This window comes from Podarcis tiliguerta (genome assembly GCF_965153285.1).
Source record: "Podarcis tiliguerta genome assembly, chromosome: 6".
In the NCBI taxonomy this organism is placed as follows: Eukaryota; Metazoa; Chordata; class Lepidosauria; order Squamata; family Lacertidae; genus Podarcis; species Podarcis tiliguerta.
In genome coordinates, this window is record NC_139539.1 from 41,211,760 (window position 1) to 41,230,150 (window position 18,391).

The 18,391-nt window shown below is 46.7% G+C and overlaps 1 protein-coding gene across 20 annotated transcripts in view; it reads left to right on the forward strand.

Annotated features, from left to right (window-relative positions):
- Positions 1–1,273: 1,273 nt before the first annotated feature.
- PLEKHA6 (pleckstrin homology domain containing A6) overlaps positions 1,274–18,391 on the forward strand; it is a 195,331-nt gene continuing 178,213 nt past the window's right edge. For 4 of the 20 annotated variants that reach the window (XM_083445507.1, XM_083445474.1, XM_083445478.1 and 1 more), the window contains exons 1-3: positions 1,276–1,834; positions 3,884–3,960; positions 6,747–6,804. In XM_083445507.1, the coding sequence (XP_083301633.1) occupies positions 1,749–1,834; positions 3,884–3,960; positions 6,747–6,804 (221 nt within the window). In that variant the 5' untranslated portion in view covers positions 1,276–1,748. Of the gene's footprint in view, positions 1,835–3,883; positions 3,961–6,746; positions 6,805–12,619; positions 12,646–13,281; positions 13,647–18,391 lie in introns of those variants that run through there. The other 16 variants (XM_083445484.1, XM_083445479.1, XM_083445506.1 and 13 more) reach the window with 9 other exon arrangements.

Genomic DNA, 18,391 nt, shown 5'->3' on the forward strand with positions numbered 1-18,391 from the left:
TGCCCACTAATGCATCTTCCTTGATGGTAAAATTTCCTTACCGCCCACCTGTGCTCAATGGAAGGAGGATTCAGCTTGTGCCATAGAACCCCCTACCGCCCACCTAGAATCCTGAAATGCCCACAAGTGGGTGTTAGGGACCAGGTTGACAACTCCTGATCTAGAGTAACTCATTTATTCTTCTAGAAGCCTGCAACAGCAGCAGTACAGGCAGAAATTGAACTTTTGATGTTCTTACCCCACTGCTACATTTTTTCCATACTGGAAAAAAATGCCCATTGCTAGTCTGCTCTGTCTGTTGCGCAGCTATTAAATGGAACGAAACCATGTCAGGCATGCGGGGGGGGGGGGGAGTGTTCTTTTCTGAATTCTGGTAACTCTGGTAATACATGCTTTAAAAATGTTTAAAGTTCTGTGGTAATCTGTAATGGTACTTAATTGCAAATGTAATTTAGCACACATTTCTAAATGCATTTTTAAAATGACGTGTTCAGGTGAGCTGAGGGTGCTTCCACGCTGTTACCAGTGTGCTAAACCTCCCTGCAAATGTTGTGCAAAGAGCAATGAAGGGGTTGTGTTGGGTGCCACCAGTCTGGAAGCACATACCATATATTTAAAGCATGTTTCAAGCACATGGCTTTCCCCTAAAGAATCCTGGAAACTATGGTTTGCTAAGAGTGCTGGAAATTATACCTCTGTGAGGAGTAGACTACAGTTTCCAATATTCCTTGGGGGAAGGCCACATGCTTTAAATGGATGGTGTGAATTTGACCTTAACCACATGGCTGTCTGTTGAAAGAGCTATAATCTTACAATTAAGCATCATTTTGAAACAAAAACAAACACCACCGTGCTGTGTGTTTACTGGACATCTTCACCCACACCTGGGCCATATTCCAGTAGCTCTGGGCAAACTGGTTTGTGCCAGTCTAAGCAGGGGAGCAGACACCTGTGATCTGTGATGATGCTTCAGCAAAGCAGTCTGGCCACTTGGTTGTGCCTTGCTCCACTAGTGGCCAGGTTTCTTCTTCTCCTGGATTAAGTGTACTAGTGAGGCTGTCATTCTCCCTTCCCGGTTGTGGTAAGAGAGCTTGGAACGCATGCCCCTGGTGATAAGCAGGCACTTATGACCTCTTCCTCCTCCCTCCCTCCCTCCCTCCCTCCCTCCCTCCCTCCATGGAGGGGAAGTTCTCAAACCCCACCTTTCCTGGTGAATAAGCTCTAATTGATGACTACGGTGAGACAGAAGATGCCTCCCGCTTTTGAAGGCGAGAACCACAGACACGGGACTCAGTTTGCAGAACTCCCTCACTCCTCACCCAGAGTTAATTTGTGGTAATTAGATTGAGTAGGCAGTGGAGGAAAGAAACTGCCTTCTCAAACAGTCAGGCAGTTTTAGCATGTCTGCCCTTGCTGCTGCTGCTGCTGCTGGAGAGGACCCTGTGGTGCTCCAGGTTTTTGGTGGAAGATCAACAAGCGGACCTTGGAAGGGTTAACCAGCCAGCTGTGTTTTTCCTCCCTCCTGGGCTATTTGCAGCAAAAACAAGAGTTTCTGTGGAAGGGCTGGGCAGCCTGCATCCTGGTGGGACTGGCTCAGGTGGGCTGGGTATCTGTGCTCTCTTGACTAGACACCCCCAGCCACTGTCCCTTCCTGCTGAAAGCAGGGGTGCAGGGGTAAAGAGGGGAGCAGTTTTGGCTCTTTTTCTTCCCTGTTCTTGGTGGATTTTGCAGTGAGTGGAAAGGGCTTTATGGCCACCGAGGACATTGACTGGCTCGACCTGCCTGGCAGGTGGACTTATGGAGTTTGCAGAGACGGGAGAATCTTCTTTATCAAGTACGTTCAGTTCTTGCTCTGTTGTTGTTTGTGGTTTTCCTGCAGCTGTGGATGGTTGGAGGAGTCCCCGTTTGTGCCAGGTGCAGGTGCATAGACTTCTGGGCCAATTCTTTGGTGGGAATGGCATGTGTGTTTGTGGAGAGACAATCCGAAAGAATGCTAACAGTTCGCACAAGAGAAGGGCAGGATTGGGTTTTAAGTCACTGCACAGAGCAAGGGGTCATAGGCCACTTGTTGGTAGAAATCCTCAAAAAGTTTGCAAAAAAGAGAGAACAATAAAATTATGAAAAAGAAACATGAATACTTGCAGCCTGATCCTCAGCACAATCACTTGGAAGCAAGTTCCATCAATTCTAAGCATGTGATTGTAAATGCCTTTTAGGATTACAACTGCATTTTGAATTTCTGTTTATATGATCTGACTACAAAACTTTCATTGGGGAGAACCTGCTGGCTCTTCCCTGTTTTCTGTACTGCATCACTGATGTTCATCAGCATTTCATAGTAAAATAAAATTTAAAAATGTCCTTAGCCCAGCTTGTGAAATGTTCCTTACCTGCTGCTGCAGGATTCTCAGGCTGCTGTTTCTCGTCTCCCAGACGGCGTCCCATGAACTAAGCTGTGAACCAGGAAGTCCCCAGTTCAAATCTGGTTTCTGTCACAAGATCACTAGGTGGCGTTGGGCAAACAACTTTTTCTCCGCTTCTGCCCTGACGTCTGCAACACAGGGATGACAAAGCTGACCTACCTTGCAAGCTTGTTGTCAGGATTACAGTGGTACCTCGGGTTAAGTACTTAATTCATTCCGGAGGTCTATTCTTAACCTGAAACTGTTCTTAACCTGAAGCACCACTTTAGCTAATGGGGCCTCCCACTGCCGCTGCGCCGCTGGAGCACGATTTCTGTTCTCATCCTGAAGCAAAGTTCTTAACCCGAGGTACTATTTTTGGGTTAGCGGAGTCTGTAACCTGAAGCGTCTGTAACCTTAAGCGTATGTAACCCGAGGTACCACTGTACTGAGAATACAGAATATGTAAAAAATTAAACATTATAAAGCTGTATCTAAATTAAATATTACTATTGCAAGTGGAAACTTGACCAAAATGTTGCAGTATGGAGTGGTCTGTTCAGTTCTTTTCCAGGATATTCCATTCTAAAGTAAAGGTAAAGGTACCCCTGCCCGTACGGGCCAGTCTTGACAGACTCTAGGGTTGTGCGCCCATCTCACTCAAAGAGGCCAAGGGCCAGCGCTGTCCGAAGACACTTCCGGGTCACGTGGCCAGCGTGACATCGCTGCTCTGGCGAGCCAGAGCCGCACACGGAAACGCTGTTTACCTTCCCGCTAGTAAGCGGTCCCTATTTATCTACTTGCACCCAGGGGTGCTTTCGAACTGCTAGGTTGGCAGGCGCTGGGACCGAACAGCGGGAGCGCACCCCGCCGCGGGGATTCGAACCGCCGACCTTTCGATCGGCAAGCCTTAGACACTGAGGCTTTAACCCACAGCGCCACCCGCGTCCCTATTCCATTCTACCATCACACAATTTTTTCATCTTTTTTTCATCAGCCAAATCAGCATCCTGTGCCCACTAAGCATGCTCAACCCCCATTGCTCTCCCTGTGGTAGTTCCCTCTTGTGTGTAGATTATGCCATTTTTGCTATGTAAGGTTCCACACTTCCATAATGAATTCACTCTTTGTATATGGGATACCTTTTCCCTTGCCCTTCAGGCATTTCAAGGTGACTTGGGTGATGTTCTCCTCCTCCCTGCCACACAGCAGACTGCCAGTCTATGGCTTAACCTTTGGCAAACATGACAGAGTTTAAAGTCAGGGAGCCCACACGTGGCACATTTTATTGAGCTGTACAGCTGTATTTCTCCTTCTGGTGGCCACTGCAAAGTCAGCCTTAAGTCTACCCTACTATGAATGCTCTCCTGTATACCAAAGTGTAGCAATCTGGATTAATCTTGGCCCTTGGGTTGTGGATGCTTCTTGAATATGGTGATAATCCTTAAACTTTCTAAGTGTGATTGTTTTGCCCTTTGCAGTGATGAAACAAAATCTACTTGCTGGACACACCCAGGCAGTGGTTGTCCCGTCCAGAGTGGCCATTTTACTTGGTCAGGTAAGGAGATGCTATTACTTCCAATGCAATAGTTGTCGTCTTCTGTTGATAATTATCCTCCCTTCTTCTCACTGACAGAACATCTCTTGGCCAACACTATTTGTGTTAGAATAGTATCTGATGTTTCTTTCAGAGAAGTGCTGGGAAATAGTGGGAATCCAAGGTGAAACCGATTAACATTGGTTCAATAAATGCCACTTGCTTATGCAGGGATAACAGCTTTATTTTGTGTGCATCAAACTGAGATTTATGATCTATACCTGGAGGTGCATCAGGACATAGGTACATAACACCCTCAAAAAAAAAGAAGATGTCCATTATTCAGTGTAAATGACTCTACTTTGGGTGAGGTGAATCTGCAAGCAGCTGATGCAGGAGAAGGACTTTCTCTGTAGCGATGCCATGATTTTTCCAGTTTTAAAAGTTCTGTTGAGAAAGATTAACTTTGCTGTTTAGTGCTGAATGTATTGAGGAAAGACAGATAGTATGGTTAAAATGCACATTCCGTCCACAAGTGTCTCCATGACCTTTGAAATACCCTTCAGTGACAAACGTTTTAAAAGTCTCATGCAATATCCAGAATCAGACAGACACAGATACTAGAGTGTACTGGGTTCAGCTTATGGGAGTGGAGTGCTGTAAGGTGAAGCTGGCTGCAAATAAAAATCTTGCTTGCCTGTACGTGGACTGAGAGGAGCATTAAAGCTGCTGGCATGGATGTAAAAAACGAATTGAGCTTTCCATCAGTTTTACAAGCCACAACAGAGGAAGGAAGATTCAAGCATCCCAATATGGTTGGAGGAATCCAATGGGGCTTGCCTGTTAACAGCCTGCACTTTGTAATGAATGACATTGTAAGAAGCCTTTCTATTTTTTTATTGCCTGCTTCCTTTTCCTCCTCCATGCATCAATAGTGATGATATTATTATTAGTAGCAGTAGTAAAATATAAAATCATTCTGGAATTCCCTGCAAGAAGCTCTGGCAGTGTTTGTGGTTCTTGCTCTCTCTCCCACTCCACCCCCATTTTATCTTCACAATAACCCAACAAATAGGATGAGGAACAGTGAATGACCCCCGATTGCCCAGCGAGCTTTATGGCCGAGTTGGGGTTTAAATCTGGGTCCCCCTTAGTCCTCATCAGATATCTGAACCACTGCACCACCCAGTCTCAAAAAGTCCCTGATGTCTGCATGCAGTGAATTTATTTGCTGCTGAATTTATATACCGCCCTATATATCTCAGGGCAGCTTGCAGAACAAAACCAGAATGCAAAACCACAAAATATATAATCAAAATAAAAACAATCCAATACTCATTTGAGAAACCACAATTTATGGCACAATGTTATGTACACTTAGCAGATAGTGATATTACTTTTTTGTGTATCTAACAGCACCAATCCTCCGCCAACAAAACTCGTCTAAACAGTACCCCAGCCCAAGGGTCTGTTTAGCAGCCTCAGCTTTTGCAGCTGGAGTCAGTCAGGTCCCCGCCCTCCCAGGCCAGGTGGGAAAAGGTCTTCCAGGACTCACAGCCAAGATGGTCTCAGAGCTTATTTGGCTGTAATTCCCATAAGCCCCAGCAGGAGATAATGGAAGTTATGGCCCCACCAACACCTGGAGGGCTACAAGTTCCCTGCTCCTGGTTTCGAAGGGAGCAGAATATAAGAAGAGATACTCTGGTGTACCATTTTGAAAGTCAAAGGCCAGCGCGTGATTTGGGAGGAGATGGGTCGGTTTCAGGTGAAATTTCCTGAGATGCAACATTCCACACAGCTGAAAATCAGGTTTGTAATTGGGAAGCCGAAGAGTTGTCAGACAGGAAGGCCTCTTTCATCGAGGATCCCACTCCCTCCCTCCCCAGGGTTCACCTGTGGCTGTCCTTTCAAATATAAACTGTGAAAGTTGGGGGTGGGGGAAAACATAGCCATACTACCCTTTTCAAATTTTATTCTACAGAAGACTCTCCTGAACTAAAACTCTGCCCTGAAGACAGGCAGCCTACATTTGAGTTTTGGGTCCAGTCAGGAACACCATTTCAAATTAATATGTGTTGAGGGTGGAGGAGAGCAATTTTTTTGAAATATTAACAAATTCTAGTACACTTGAGGTGAAACAGTAACAAAACACACACACACAATCACACCCTCAACAACAGCTGATGCTGTTCTATGGTGATTCATTATATCCCACCCTATATAGATTTTTCCAAGGCACGGTTGTCATGTGTCTTATTTTTACCAAGGGCAAGCCTCTATTTGAAGGAGTCCTCTGTTGAAATATGGCAAACCTACCTAATCCAAATCAATTGCTTTTTGAAAAATTAAAATAATTCAGGTGATCCAACTCTGGATCTCTTGCAGAACATTTAGTTTGCCCCTCAGTGTGTAGAACTGCTATGCTGCCGGCCAGTGGTACCTCAGGTTAAGTACTTAATTCGTTCCGGAGGTCCGTTCTTAACCTGAAACTGTTCTTAACCTGAGGTACCACTTTAGCTGATGGGGCCTCCTGCTGCTGCCGCGCCGCCAGAGCACAACTTCTGTTCTCATCCTGAAGCAAAGTTCTTAACCCGAGGTACTATTTCTGGGTTAGCGGAGTCTGTAACCTGAAGTGTATGTAACCTGAAGCATATGTAACTGGAGGTACCACTGTATATAGGTCTTCCTCCTTCATAATGCCACCCCTATAGTGACTAACATGGGGGCCTCCCTGCCCCCCCGTCAAACCAAGAGTTCCCCACTTCTAATGAGTGACTCATGCCAACTTTTGTCATTGTTTTTTTCAGAGATGCCCAAAGGCTGGGAGATGGACACCATGTCAAATGGAGCAATCTTTTTTATCAAGTAAGTTAGTTGCTAATTTTTAGGATAAGCCAAGATGATGGTCCTACTTCATCCAGTGCTGTTTGTTGTTTTAGCACTGAAGGGGTTCATCTCCTCTCTTTTCTTATTGCAAGGGGAGCCAAGATGGTGCCCTCCAGATGTTTTGGACTACAATTCCCATCAGACCCAGCCACCATGACTATTGTCCAAGGACGATGGGAGTGGTAGTACACAGTGGCTGGAGGACATCTCACTGTCTACCCCTGGTTTATTTGTTATAGGTAGGCTGGTTAACATATTTTTATTGTGGTTAACCACGTTGGGTGCTTTGTGTAGAAATACACTGTATGAATTAAGATAAATACATTTTAACATCTTGTCCGGCCTGCATTCTCCATGGCCTTCCCTTCTGGAACCTATTTTGGCTGCTACATTCCTCCCCGGAGCCAGCTGGCTTTATGTCAGGGAGTTCATGTATTCTTCTGCAGAGCTCATAAAAGACCTTGTTCAGTTTCCAGAGCAGTAGTATAAAATACATTTGTTTGCATTCCAGAGTAGTGTCTTCATGTTCTTGATCTCTCTACATGTGAAGTAATTTTCCACAAGGTGGTGCCAAAGCTCACAATTTATACAAAAAGAGTGGTTGGGTCATTGACTTTCTGTCACTTGTCTAGAGCAGAAAGTGTTCAGCGACCAACTTTTGCTACGGTGTTTATTGTGCAGAATCGGTATACTATGTGCTGCTCTTTTCTTGAGTATGTCTAAGATCTTTCTGTTTATGCCAGATTAAATGACTCAGGATACTTAGTTTATCCTTTATTGCACTTATATGCCACCTTTCCTTCAAAGAGCTCAAAGTGGCATGAATACATGGTTCCTTCCTGTTTTGATTAGCACAACAACCCTGTGAGGTAAGATAGGCTGGGCGGTAGTGACTGGCTCAAGGTTCCCCCAGTGAGTTTCACGGCTGAGTGGAGATTTGAACCCTGGCCTTCCACCAGTCAATACTCAAACCACACTGAGTATCAGAGTACAGTGGTGCCTTGGGTTACATACGCTTCAGGTTACAGACTCCGCTAACCCAGAAATAGTACTTCAGGTTAAGAACTTTGCTTCAGGATAAGAACAGAAATTGTGCTCTGGCAGCGCGGCAGCAGCAGGAGGCCCCCATTAGCTAAAGTGGTGCGTCAGGTTAAGAACAGTTTCAGGTTAAGAACGGACCTCCGGAACGAATTAAGTACTTAATCTGAGGTACCACTGTAAATTGATAGTGATTGTGAGTGCAAAACTAAGGAAGAGTCACTAACATGTACTATGTTGCTACTACTACTCTAGAAAACAGGTATGGAGGGCATGGGAGTTGTAGTTCAGCAACATATTGGCAGCCAAAGGTGCCCTATACCTGCTATCAGTGTCAACTTAGAAGCAAGTCCCATTGAGTTAAATGGGACTTGCTCCCAGGTAAATGTATATGTAGGATTGCAGCTCAGTCTGGATCCAAGCTCCTGATTTATCATAACCAAAGGTTCTTAAACACAGAATGAATTCCTTGGATTTAGAACCTAACCCCATATTGGAATCCATTCAACAGCTCTAACCAATGTGAGCAAAAACTGTTATTTACCTTCACTTGATGTATATAGTAATGTTCCCCTCATTATTTGGTGAGATAATACACAAGGACACCTCAAAATTGTAGAGAAGAAATATCTCTTTTCCTCTGTGTTCCTTCCCCACCCTCACAGGGGACAAACCAACACAGCTGCTAAAACTGTTCACACATATCTCTAAGCCAAACCATGGCTAAGTGCGAATACAGAATAAATAAATAAATAAAAACAAAATAAAAATCATGGCTGCTTTGCTCCTTTCCTTGGTTCTGTTGCTGCCTGGAGCTAACCCATGGTTAGGCTTAGCAGCATTATGTCTGAACCCAGAATCATGGGTTGTCTTTTGCAGACAAACTTCAAGCAAATAACCAGGAGCAAACCTTGGCTACACAGCTCATGGTTTGTCAGAAGTGAAACAAACCATGACCTTTGGTTCAGATTTAGTTCTAAGCCAAACTGGGGTCTAGCTTTGGAAACTGCAGTGGCAGCAGGATCAGGGGATGAGCAAAGCACTGTTATGATTTTTACTGTGAGTAAACACCAGGACAGGATGCTACCTTGTCATTTGTCTCGGGCAGCAACAGATTTCTATATTTGTGCTGAGCAATAGCTTGATGTTATACATGAACTGGGCCACAGTTTGGATTGTTCTGCAGTAAAGAAGTTTGCACTAAGTGATGCCCATTCTGTCGTGATTTTTTAAGTGAAAAGCTTTGCTTCTATTTTTTTTGAGACCCCTTTGGCAGCCTTGGGTAGCATGCAAAACAAGGCCTGTTTCTCTCTCCTCCTCCTCCTCCTCCTCCTCCTCCTCCTCCTCCTCCTCCTCCTCTCAAGCATGGTTGCCCGAAGCTTGCTTTGGCTGTGTTTAAGAGCCAAGTGGGCAGGGAGGGAGTTAATTCCTGGCTGCATCCTATCTGTTGTGTGGGAGTGGCTTGGCAATATGGGGCGCAATGGAGCAAAGCCTCCAGTGAAAGCCAATCCACTCCCATCATCCCCTAAAGCTTTGAGGGGATTAGAGGCTCAAGAGTGGTTATTTTTCCTTCCTGTGACCCCTCCCAACCCTGTACCATCTGTGGCGCCAGCTCTGCCCATTCAGAAAGAGCAGCTAGATGCCAGCCACAGACAGATACCCCATTCTGAAGGATCTCTCTTTGTAACTGAACCTGCAGCTCTTCTCATAGCCCCTCCAGACATCTTTGGACATTCCTCATGATTTGTGCTCATAATGGTATCAGGGCAGTTATACACAGGCCTGTTGTCAACGCTGTTTATGCCTGCAAAGGCTTCAGGGCAGACATACTCCATTTGTACTTGGTGCATGTTCTATAACGTCCTGCTCAAATCCTTTAAACTTTTTATATTGCAAATGTTCAGGATTAATTTTTGGCCTGCATTTCTTGCAGTGTAATGAAAGGGTGTCCCTCTGGGTGGCAATAATGCAATAACATTGGGGAACGCTGCCAAAACAACTAACAATGTGGCATGATGTGTGGATGGCCCACCACTAATGTATCAATGACATGTTGCAGAATACATCTGCCAAACAAAAAAACCCCAAAACCATTAAGGAAAAGGCCCTTAATGTTTCTGTAATACCTATTGGAAAACATGCACTTGGTGGTCTGAGACCAAATTTACCCACAGAGGAGCTGCATATCAAGGCTGGACAGCCAGTCTTGCAATATTAGGCAGTCAGTGCTTTTCTTCTAGAAAAAGAGTGCTGGTACTGTGTACCCTTGAGTACCCCCAGAAAAAGGACTGGGCAGAGTAAGGTGGTTGCCTCAGGCAGCAGATGCTGGGGGTGGAGTGGGGTGGGCAGCATCCATAAAGTGTTCCAGGACATACCTGGGTGTGCCTACAACCTGCCCTGTGTTTATTTGACCAGCCTGCTGCCTTCCAATACAGCAGAGAATGCTGTCCCTCCACTGCTGTGGAAAAACCCAGTTGTCTTCTGTACGTGCATGTTTGGAGGGACAGGGCAGGGCACTATCTTGTCATTTGTCTTAGGCAGCAAAGTGTGTGTGTCTATAGCTATAGCTATAGATATACGGTATATAAATAAAAATAAACAACAGCTTTTCTTTACACCCTCTAAGAGGCTTAACTGTTTTCCAGCCCTTGACATTTGAACTCTGGTCTCCAAGGCCACTGTGACATACTTGATGCGTGAGTGTTTATGTGGGACGTAAAGCACAGGAAAATGGTTTTTTATTATTATTAATGAAATTGAGATGCTAGCTAGTCAGTGTAGGGCTCACCATTCCAAAAGGTGGGCCCTATACACATTGTACAGAACACCCAAGCCCTGGCTTTTTCTGCTTAAAGGGACTGTCCAGTGAGGGGGCCAGGCTCAAATTTCACCAAACTATTTCCTGAAGCGGCAACTGAATGTTCGGTTTCGCATTCACATTACAAATGGATGTCTGGTGCAAGCCTATGCAGATCTAATCAGGTCAGCTGAATCCAATGGGGCTTACTTCCAGATAAGTGGCGAATAGGATTGCAACCTTAAATCCTGCATGCTGGAAGAGTCCCTGGTCTTCCGTTACCAAAATATAAAGTTCTGCGGAAAACACAAAATCTTGTTAAATTCACATAGTTACCTAAACCCCTTGCTATAACGAAGCAGTTAGGAGTCCCAAATATTGGCACAGTATCCTATTGTGCAACCTTCTCTCTGAGGAGTGCCAGCGTGGGGTGAGGGTTGCCAGAGAACTGTGAGAGTTAAACTAGACTTGACATGGGAGACCCGTGAACAAGATTTCTCATGGTCTTCTTTTTAACAGCTGGGGTGAGTGTGTTCAAACTGATTTGGACCAGACTATGCTGTGGTTGGAGCTGGTGGCTTTTAATCACTCCTGAATGCTATATGTCCTATTAAAGTACTCCCCATTGTTTGGGGACATGGGTGGTGCTGTGGGTTAAACCACAGAGCCTAGGACTTGCCGATCAGAAGGTGGTTCGAATCCCCGCGATGGGGCGAGCTCCCGTTGCTCGGTCCCTGCTCCTGTCAACTTAGCAGTTCGAAAGCACGTCAAAATGCAAGTAGATAAATAGGTACCGCTCCGACGGGAAGGTAAACGGTGTTTCTGTGCGCTGCTCTGGTCTGCCAGAAACGGCTTAGTCATGCTGGCCACATGACCCGGAAGCTGTACGCCAGCTCCCTCGGCCAATAAAGCGAGATGAGCGCCGCAACCCCAGAGTCGGTCACGACTGGACCTAATGGCCCTTTACCTTACAGTGTTTGTTATTGGCTGGGGTGGGGGAGATGGCCCTTAATGCAATCTGCAATCCCTACTCTTGATCTGAACTTTAGCCATATGATGCCGCCACCCTTTGTAGACTTGTAATGAAAGTAGCTAAAAGAAGAGGCACAAAAGGTAAGGGAGGTGGGACCCTTCTGGGCACCCTCTTCTCCAACTGCGATTTGCCCCATGGGTGTACAATTCACAGGTACCATGTGCCACACAAACCCTCACAGCTGCTGTTAATCCTGGTGCCCTTGGGGGATTTGAGACTCAGGAAGTTAAGGGTTTAATACACTGTGTATATATACCTACCTGAGAGAGTAAGTCCCATTGAATAGAGCAGGAGTTACTTCTGACTAACCAGGCAGAAGCCTGTGCTGCGAAGTGCCCTCAATGCCCCTTGTTCATCACAGCCCATTTCCGGAGCTGGGAGCAGGTTTCTCTCGGTAATACAGCACTGTCTCTTCTCTTATTATATTTTCCTGGGATCAGGGGTTAGTTTCTCTGGACTGAATACCTTGATTGCAACTTGGGGATTGAGCATGCAACTCTTAGCTGCCTTATTCATTCAGTGTGTGCGTGCGCATATCGGTGAAAGGGGACTGTATGGTGCTACAGCCCTTTGCGGAAAATCTTCAGGGACAGTCGTGAAGGAAAGCTACAGGAGGGCAATTCCTTTACGAAGACTACCCCCACCCCCACAGACTGGGTTTCTGCCCCTCCTGTATGGAACGTATTGAAAAGATGGCTGAACCCGCTTCCCTCCCTAAACGACGCAGCAGCATCTGCCCGGAAGAGCCGGCTACCGTGATCTGCTCCTTGGAGGAGCCTTTGCCGGGCCCCGTGAATCCAGTTCTGCGTCTCTGTCTCCCTGCCATGGCTGGACACTGACTTGAAGGGAGGAAAGAAGCAGCAAGACCCCCAGATATGGAAGAGGAGAGAGGGAAGAGAAGTTGTGCAGCGGAGCAGCCATGCCTTAGTTTCTGAGAGTGAATGAAAAGAGGGTGAGCATCGGTGGTGCGTGTGAAGACAGAAGCAGAAAGACTGTGGCTGTGTATGCAGTATAATTTAAAGCAACCCCCCCCCCCAACCCTGGGCACTGTAGCCTCACAGAGCTGCAGTTCCCAGCACCCTTCACAAACTACAGTTCCCAGTATTCTATTTTGGGGGTGTATGTGCGCGCGCTTTAAATGTATGGCGTGTGCCCAGGGACCGCAGCTGCATTGCTACAGTGATCTCCCTCGGTGGTCCGTGGTTCGAGTCCCTCGTTTTGGTGGGGTGGGATTGGGAAGCAGTGGGGAGGAGGGGAGAAAAAGACCACGGAGTCCGCATTTGCTTGCTATTGCTAACCTCACATTTCCAAAAGATGTCTGGACTTTTGGGTGCGCAAAGGGGTCCTCCGCATCGCCCAAGCCCCAGGGCTCCAACAATGCGCCAGTCCTCCGCCCCAGAGCCCTCCCCAGACCCAGCTCTGTGTGTGTGTGTGTGTGCGCGCGCGCGCGCACGATCGGGGGTGGGTAGGTGGGGGTCGCGTGCGCCCCGCTGACACAGCACCTTTCCCTCCCCGGCTAGGGAAGGGTTAACCCCCCACTCGGGTACTATTTACTCCTTGCGCTAAATGACAGCTCGGGCGTCACGTGACGTTTAAATCCCCCCGGAGAGCGCATGGAGCATGCCCAGCTCGGGCTCCTGGGGAAGGATGCCGGATTCGGCGGCAGCAGCATCAGCATCTCCTCCTCGCTCTTCCCCCTTCTGCTCGCTCTTGGCGAGCCCTGGTGATGAATGGTGGTCGCGGGGGGAGAGATGGTGAGGAGCGGCTAGCGGGAGAGGAGGACGAGTGAGGGATCCATCCGAACGAAGGCTTCTGCTCCAGCCGGGCAGGAGGAGAAAGGAGGAGGAGGAGACGAGAGTCCTGGCTCGAAGCGAGCAGCAGCAGCAGCAGCAGGTCATCGCCATGGCTTGGAATCTGCCCACCCGGAGGCGAGCCGCCCGGAGCCATTGCACGGTGAGTGTCTCTCCCTTGTTCCGCCTCTCCAGCTCCTCCGAGAGCGGCAGCCTGCTTGCGCCGCGCGCCCAGGCAGCCGGGCAGCCTTGGACAGGTGCGGCACGCAGCGCCGGGGCTTCATGGAGGATGCTGCCGAGAGCCAGGGCAATGACAAAGAACCTCCAGCTTCAGGCTTCTTGCAGGAGGGGGGAAAATGGGGGGTGGGGGTGGAGGGATGAAAGAGAGGCAGCAGCTCTGGGTAGCTTGCCTTGCAGCCCCTCTCCTGACACCGCCTCCCTTTCTGCCTCGGATGGACATCCTGCTGTGGCGTGCCGGGAATGCTCCTGAGCCTGCCTGGGCTGGCAGAGCCTGAGCTGAACGTGCCAGGGTGCGTGTGTTGCTGCTGGGCATGCAGTCTGCCTGCTAAAGGGGTTGTGTGCCTGTGCTGAGCAGCTCTCATGGCCCAAGGGTGTATGGGCCTTTTTTGTTTTTGGTGGGGGGTGTACTGAGAGGCAATGCTGTGCCTCCAGGTACTATGGCTACCCCCCACCCCACCCCCAGAACGCTTGTCTATCTCCCTCAATAGGTTTTGACATCCCATCAGTGTTGGGGATCCAACTCTGGGAAGCAAGCAGAGTGGGAGGAAAGGAGGGGGGGGGGATCTCGGCAGCCAATGCTAGCAAAGGATGGCCATAAAGGATGCCCATCAGCTTGCTCCAAGATCAGGGTGGGCAAGCTGTCATTCCCTTTGCAAGGCTTCTGCTGGAGAGAGGCATCTGTAACACACAAGAGGTGGGGAGAAATAAAGTAAAAGAAGAGACAAAAAAAAAAAAAAAAGAGCATGGCATAAAATCCCTGTCAATTATTATTATTTATTATTATTTTTAGATGCTTCATCTTGCTCAGGGCACCCAAAGCGACTTAAAAACAGTCAACCAAACTGTTGGGAGTTTTTGTTTGGTTGACTGGTTTTAGAGGATGGGGTACACTGCTAAAAGATGAAGGTTGCAACCCTGTGCACACTTACCTGGGAGTAATCCCCATCAAAAGCGCTTCTCAGACACTGTGAGTGAGGCCTGCTTTGTGTAGCCAGTAACATTAAAAAAAACCCAGATACAGTGTGTGTTTCATGTTGTTTTCTGGATGGGCTGCCAGGGCTTCGGGTTTGTCAGAGCAAGGAGGGAAATTGGTGTTTCCTCCTCTTAAGGAGCAGCGAATGCATGACATAACAGGGATGGAGAGAGCGCTCTGTTTTCTTGGCAGAACTAGGTCCCTTGAGTGGTAATGCATTAATGCTGCCTTCCATTTATCAAAGGTGCTATATTCAAACGCTCAAGCGAGAGCCCACTTCCAGATTAAGGAGCTGCATCCAGCTGCTCTAAACTTGGCCTTGCATTTTTTGCTTGAAAATCTGTTACAGGCATCATTTTTCAGATGCTAGTAAGGGTCTCTGTGCAGTTTATCTCCCTAGTGTGGACATGAATCCTGTGTGTGTCTGGTTTTTATAAATCTCTCTCTCTGATCCTTCAGAATGAGATATGGGTAACGTAATGCCAGCACATATTTGGCTGTTGTCGCTGTCCACTTGTGCTTTCGTTGCACACCCATGCCTGGACACAAGAGGACAGGCACAATTCCCACTTATGGCAATGTAACTGGAGCTGGGACAGGTCCAATGCAGACAGGCACCTAATCTAATTTTGGTGTCTTAATTCACATCGGAAAGTGTGGCTCCTGACCCTTTGATTTTTCTCTGCCAAATAGCTGCCACTGCCAGTAGCATCAACAAGATACTGCAGGAAATTGAGCTGCCTTGAAAATGGGCAGATCAATAGAAGCTCCTTGAGCGTCATCTGGTAATTATTTGATTTTGATGTAGGATTCCAGTTCTGTTCCTCTTCTTGACATGAGATCCTGGTGCCAAGCTTTGGGTTCATGCATAGAAGACACAAGTGGTTTCCTCTTTACCTCCAATTACACTATATAGGGTGAACAAATCAATTTCTTTGCTTGCTCACTGTGTTGGGTCTAGTCTGACTTAGAGACATGCTTTGCTCAGATTGTAGCCTAGACATGCTACAATCAATGGAGTTTGAGGCTTAAATCCTACCCTTCGGGTTGTCTACTCCCTTTTCTTCCTTGCATCACCAACAGAAACCAGTTTGATCCCTTGCTTTTAGCATCATCATCATCATCATCATCATCATAAAACAGCTCCAATAATTCATATCTTCTATTATTAGAGACCCTTAGCAAGCTGACACAGCCTACTACACAAACCAGTTGAGCACTGATAAGCTGATTTAGTTCCGTTATGCATATTAACACTCCAGTCCTAAAACTGTTACTTGGTATCAGTAATACTGATGCGGCTTGTAATATATTTAGTCTGGATGAGGGTATAAATGCATGGATATTCAAGTAACTGCTTTGTGGATCACAGCTCCAACAGGCCAATGAATGCATCTGTGTTAATACAGCATGCAGGAAGTCAGCTCCAGCCTATGATACAGTAAATTCTTTTTATTATGCAGCTGTTAAAGCCCGGTAAACATGTTCAGATTCTTCAGATGTTATCTGTCTAACATGCATAATCAGGTCAATTAAATCCTGATGTTTTGGGGTGTTATGGTGTCTGAATGAATTTTAATGCTGTGGAAAGAAGCTGAGTTGATAGCCCTGGGTAGGAGAACAATGTTGTTGTTTTTTTATCTCTCTGCCAGGTATATCACACAATAGCTTTTCATACACTGTGCTTGAAAACAGGCACTTCTATGATTGCCTAAAGCAGTGGTTTTCAACCAGCGTGCTGTGGCACCCTGGGGTGCCTTGAATGACGGTCAGGGGTGCTGCAGGTAACACTGGCCTCTGTCCCTCTTTCCTTCCCTCCCTCCTCTAATGCTCTCTTGAGTCTCTGCCTCCCAAAGGCTTCCACAGTTGTTCATTGCAGCAGCCCTGCTGCCGCCACTGCTGCCTTCCATGGTAAGGTGTTGGCTTCACATTCACCTTTGGCCAGTCTCTGTTGGGCCACTAAGGCTGGGGGAATCCTCTGCCCAGGCCTCTGTGGGGCGCTGTGAGGAGGCACTTCTCTTTGGGGTGAGGGGGGTAGCTGCACAGAGGACTCTCAAGGACCGGAGAAGCGCAGGCTGAGGGAATCCTACACAAAGGAGGGTGTTCAAAAAAGGGTGAGAGGCTGCCAGCTCTGCAGGCAAGGGCTGACATAACTGGGCTCCTGATCCCCATAGGGGTGCTGTAGAAAGAATGTACTTGGTCAAGGGAGCCGTGGACTCAAAAAGATTGAAAACTTCTGGCCTAGAGGCTATATTTTACTCACCACAGGCAATCAGGCAAGGGACCTTGGATAAATTGGAAGACAGTAGTTCCTTCCCACCTCACCCCATTTGCAGGGTATGATGTGCCACAACTGGTTAATATAGGTATGTGGGCAGAGAAGCTCTTAACACTTTTTGGGGGGTGTAAGCTAGTTTTTGTATTTTTTTGTAGACTTATTTGGAACTGCTGAGTGTGCAGTGACCACCTAGGCAGCCACTGCAAAAAAATCAGGTTTGAGAAGCACTCTTTTAATATGTCAGTGTCATAAGTCAGTGTTTTGTGGGGTGCAGCTTATGGGCATTGACTAAACTTGGAAACTGCTGGCCTCCAGTTGAGAGCATATCTTTTTGAATTGTTATTAGGGAGAATTCTTTTCTGTTTTTTTTTTTTAAGTTATGCACTTTTCAAATGATTTTTAATATACCTTACTTAAAAAAAATCAATGAAATGCAACATAAAAACAAATTAAATGGCCGTATTAAAAGCCAGCAAAAAACAACCCCCCAATAAAAATAGTAGACATGGTCATCAGACACCTTCTGGAATAAAGATGACTTCAGACACCATCTGAAAAGGGAAAGAAAGTAACCTGATGGACTTTCCCAGGGAGCATATTCTATAGCTGTGGTATACCACATAGGAAGCCCTCTCCCTGATTCCAGTCAATCAGATATAACTCACAATGGGACAAAAAACAAGACCCTAATGCAGATTTTAAGGCTCAGAGTGGCAGAATGGCATAGGCTGCAATTCTTAGGATAAAGGATTTTTGGTTGTTACAAGCTGCTTCAATGTGGCCAGGAGAGAAAATTGAATTTCTCTGGTATCTGAAGAAAGGGATGCTTATCTTTTTGACAAACAGGATTTCTCTGAGCCAAGGAGGCATCTTCTTTTTGATGTTTCTGAGAACTCCAGACAACCCATTTGTTGAGCTGATAGGGTGATTAGACAATGTTGCCTATTTAATGAGTATTCATTCTGGTTTGTGTGTGGGGATGCTAGAAGGTCTGCCACAGCAAGTGTTATCGCACACTTCCCAGTACATTTTCTCACCACAGAGGTGGTTTTTAGGGTGGCATGTGACTGGTTCAGTTTCAGTGGGGGCCGCACTGCAGGGGGCACCACAACAATGCTGTAGAAGGGAGCATGAATTTTAGTGTCGCACAGGGCATCACTGAAATTTGAGAGCCCAAACTCCACCACTGCACATCACTTTTCTTACTGGAAAAAGTCTGATCTTCAGGGGAAGCAGATTTATTGCACAGGAGCTCCAGATCAGCTTTAATTGTGCAACCTGAATTTGCCATTATGTGATTGAACCCTGTTCCAAAAGAGCAGCTGTCTGGAAGCACCCTTTGAAATGAGTGCAGAGAACTAGATTTAGGGGCTTTTCCAGATCACCTTATTTGCATTATAATGGGAATTTTCTTGTA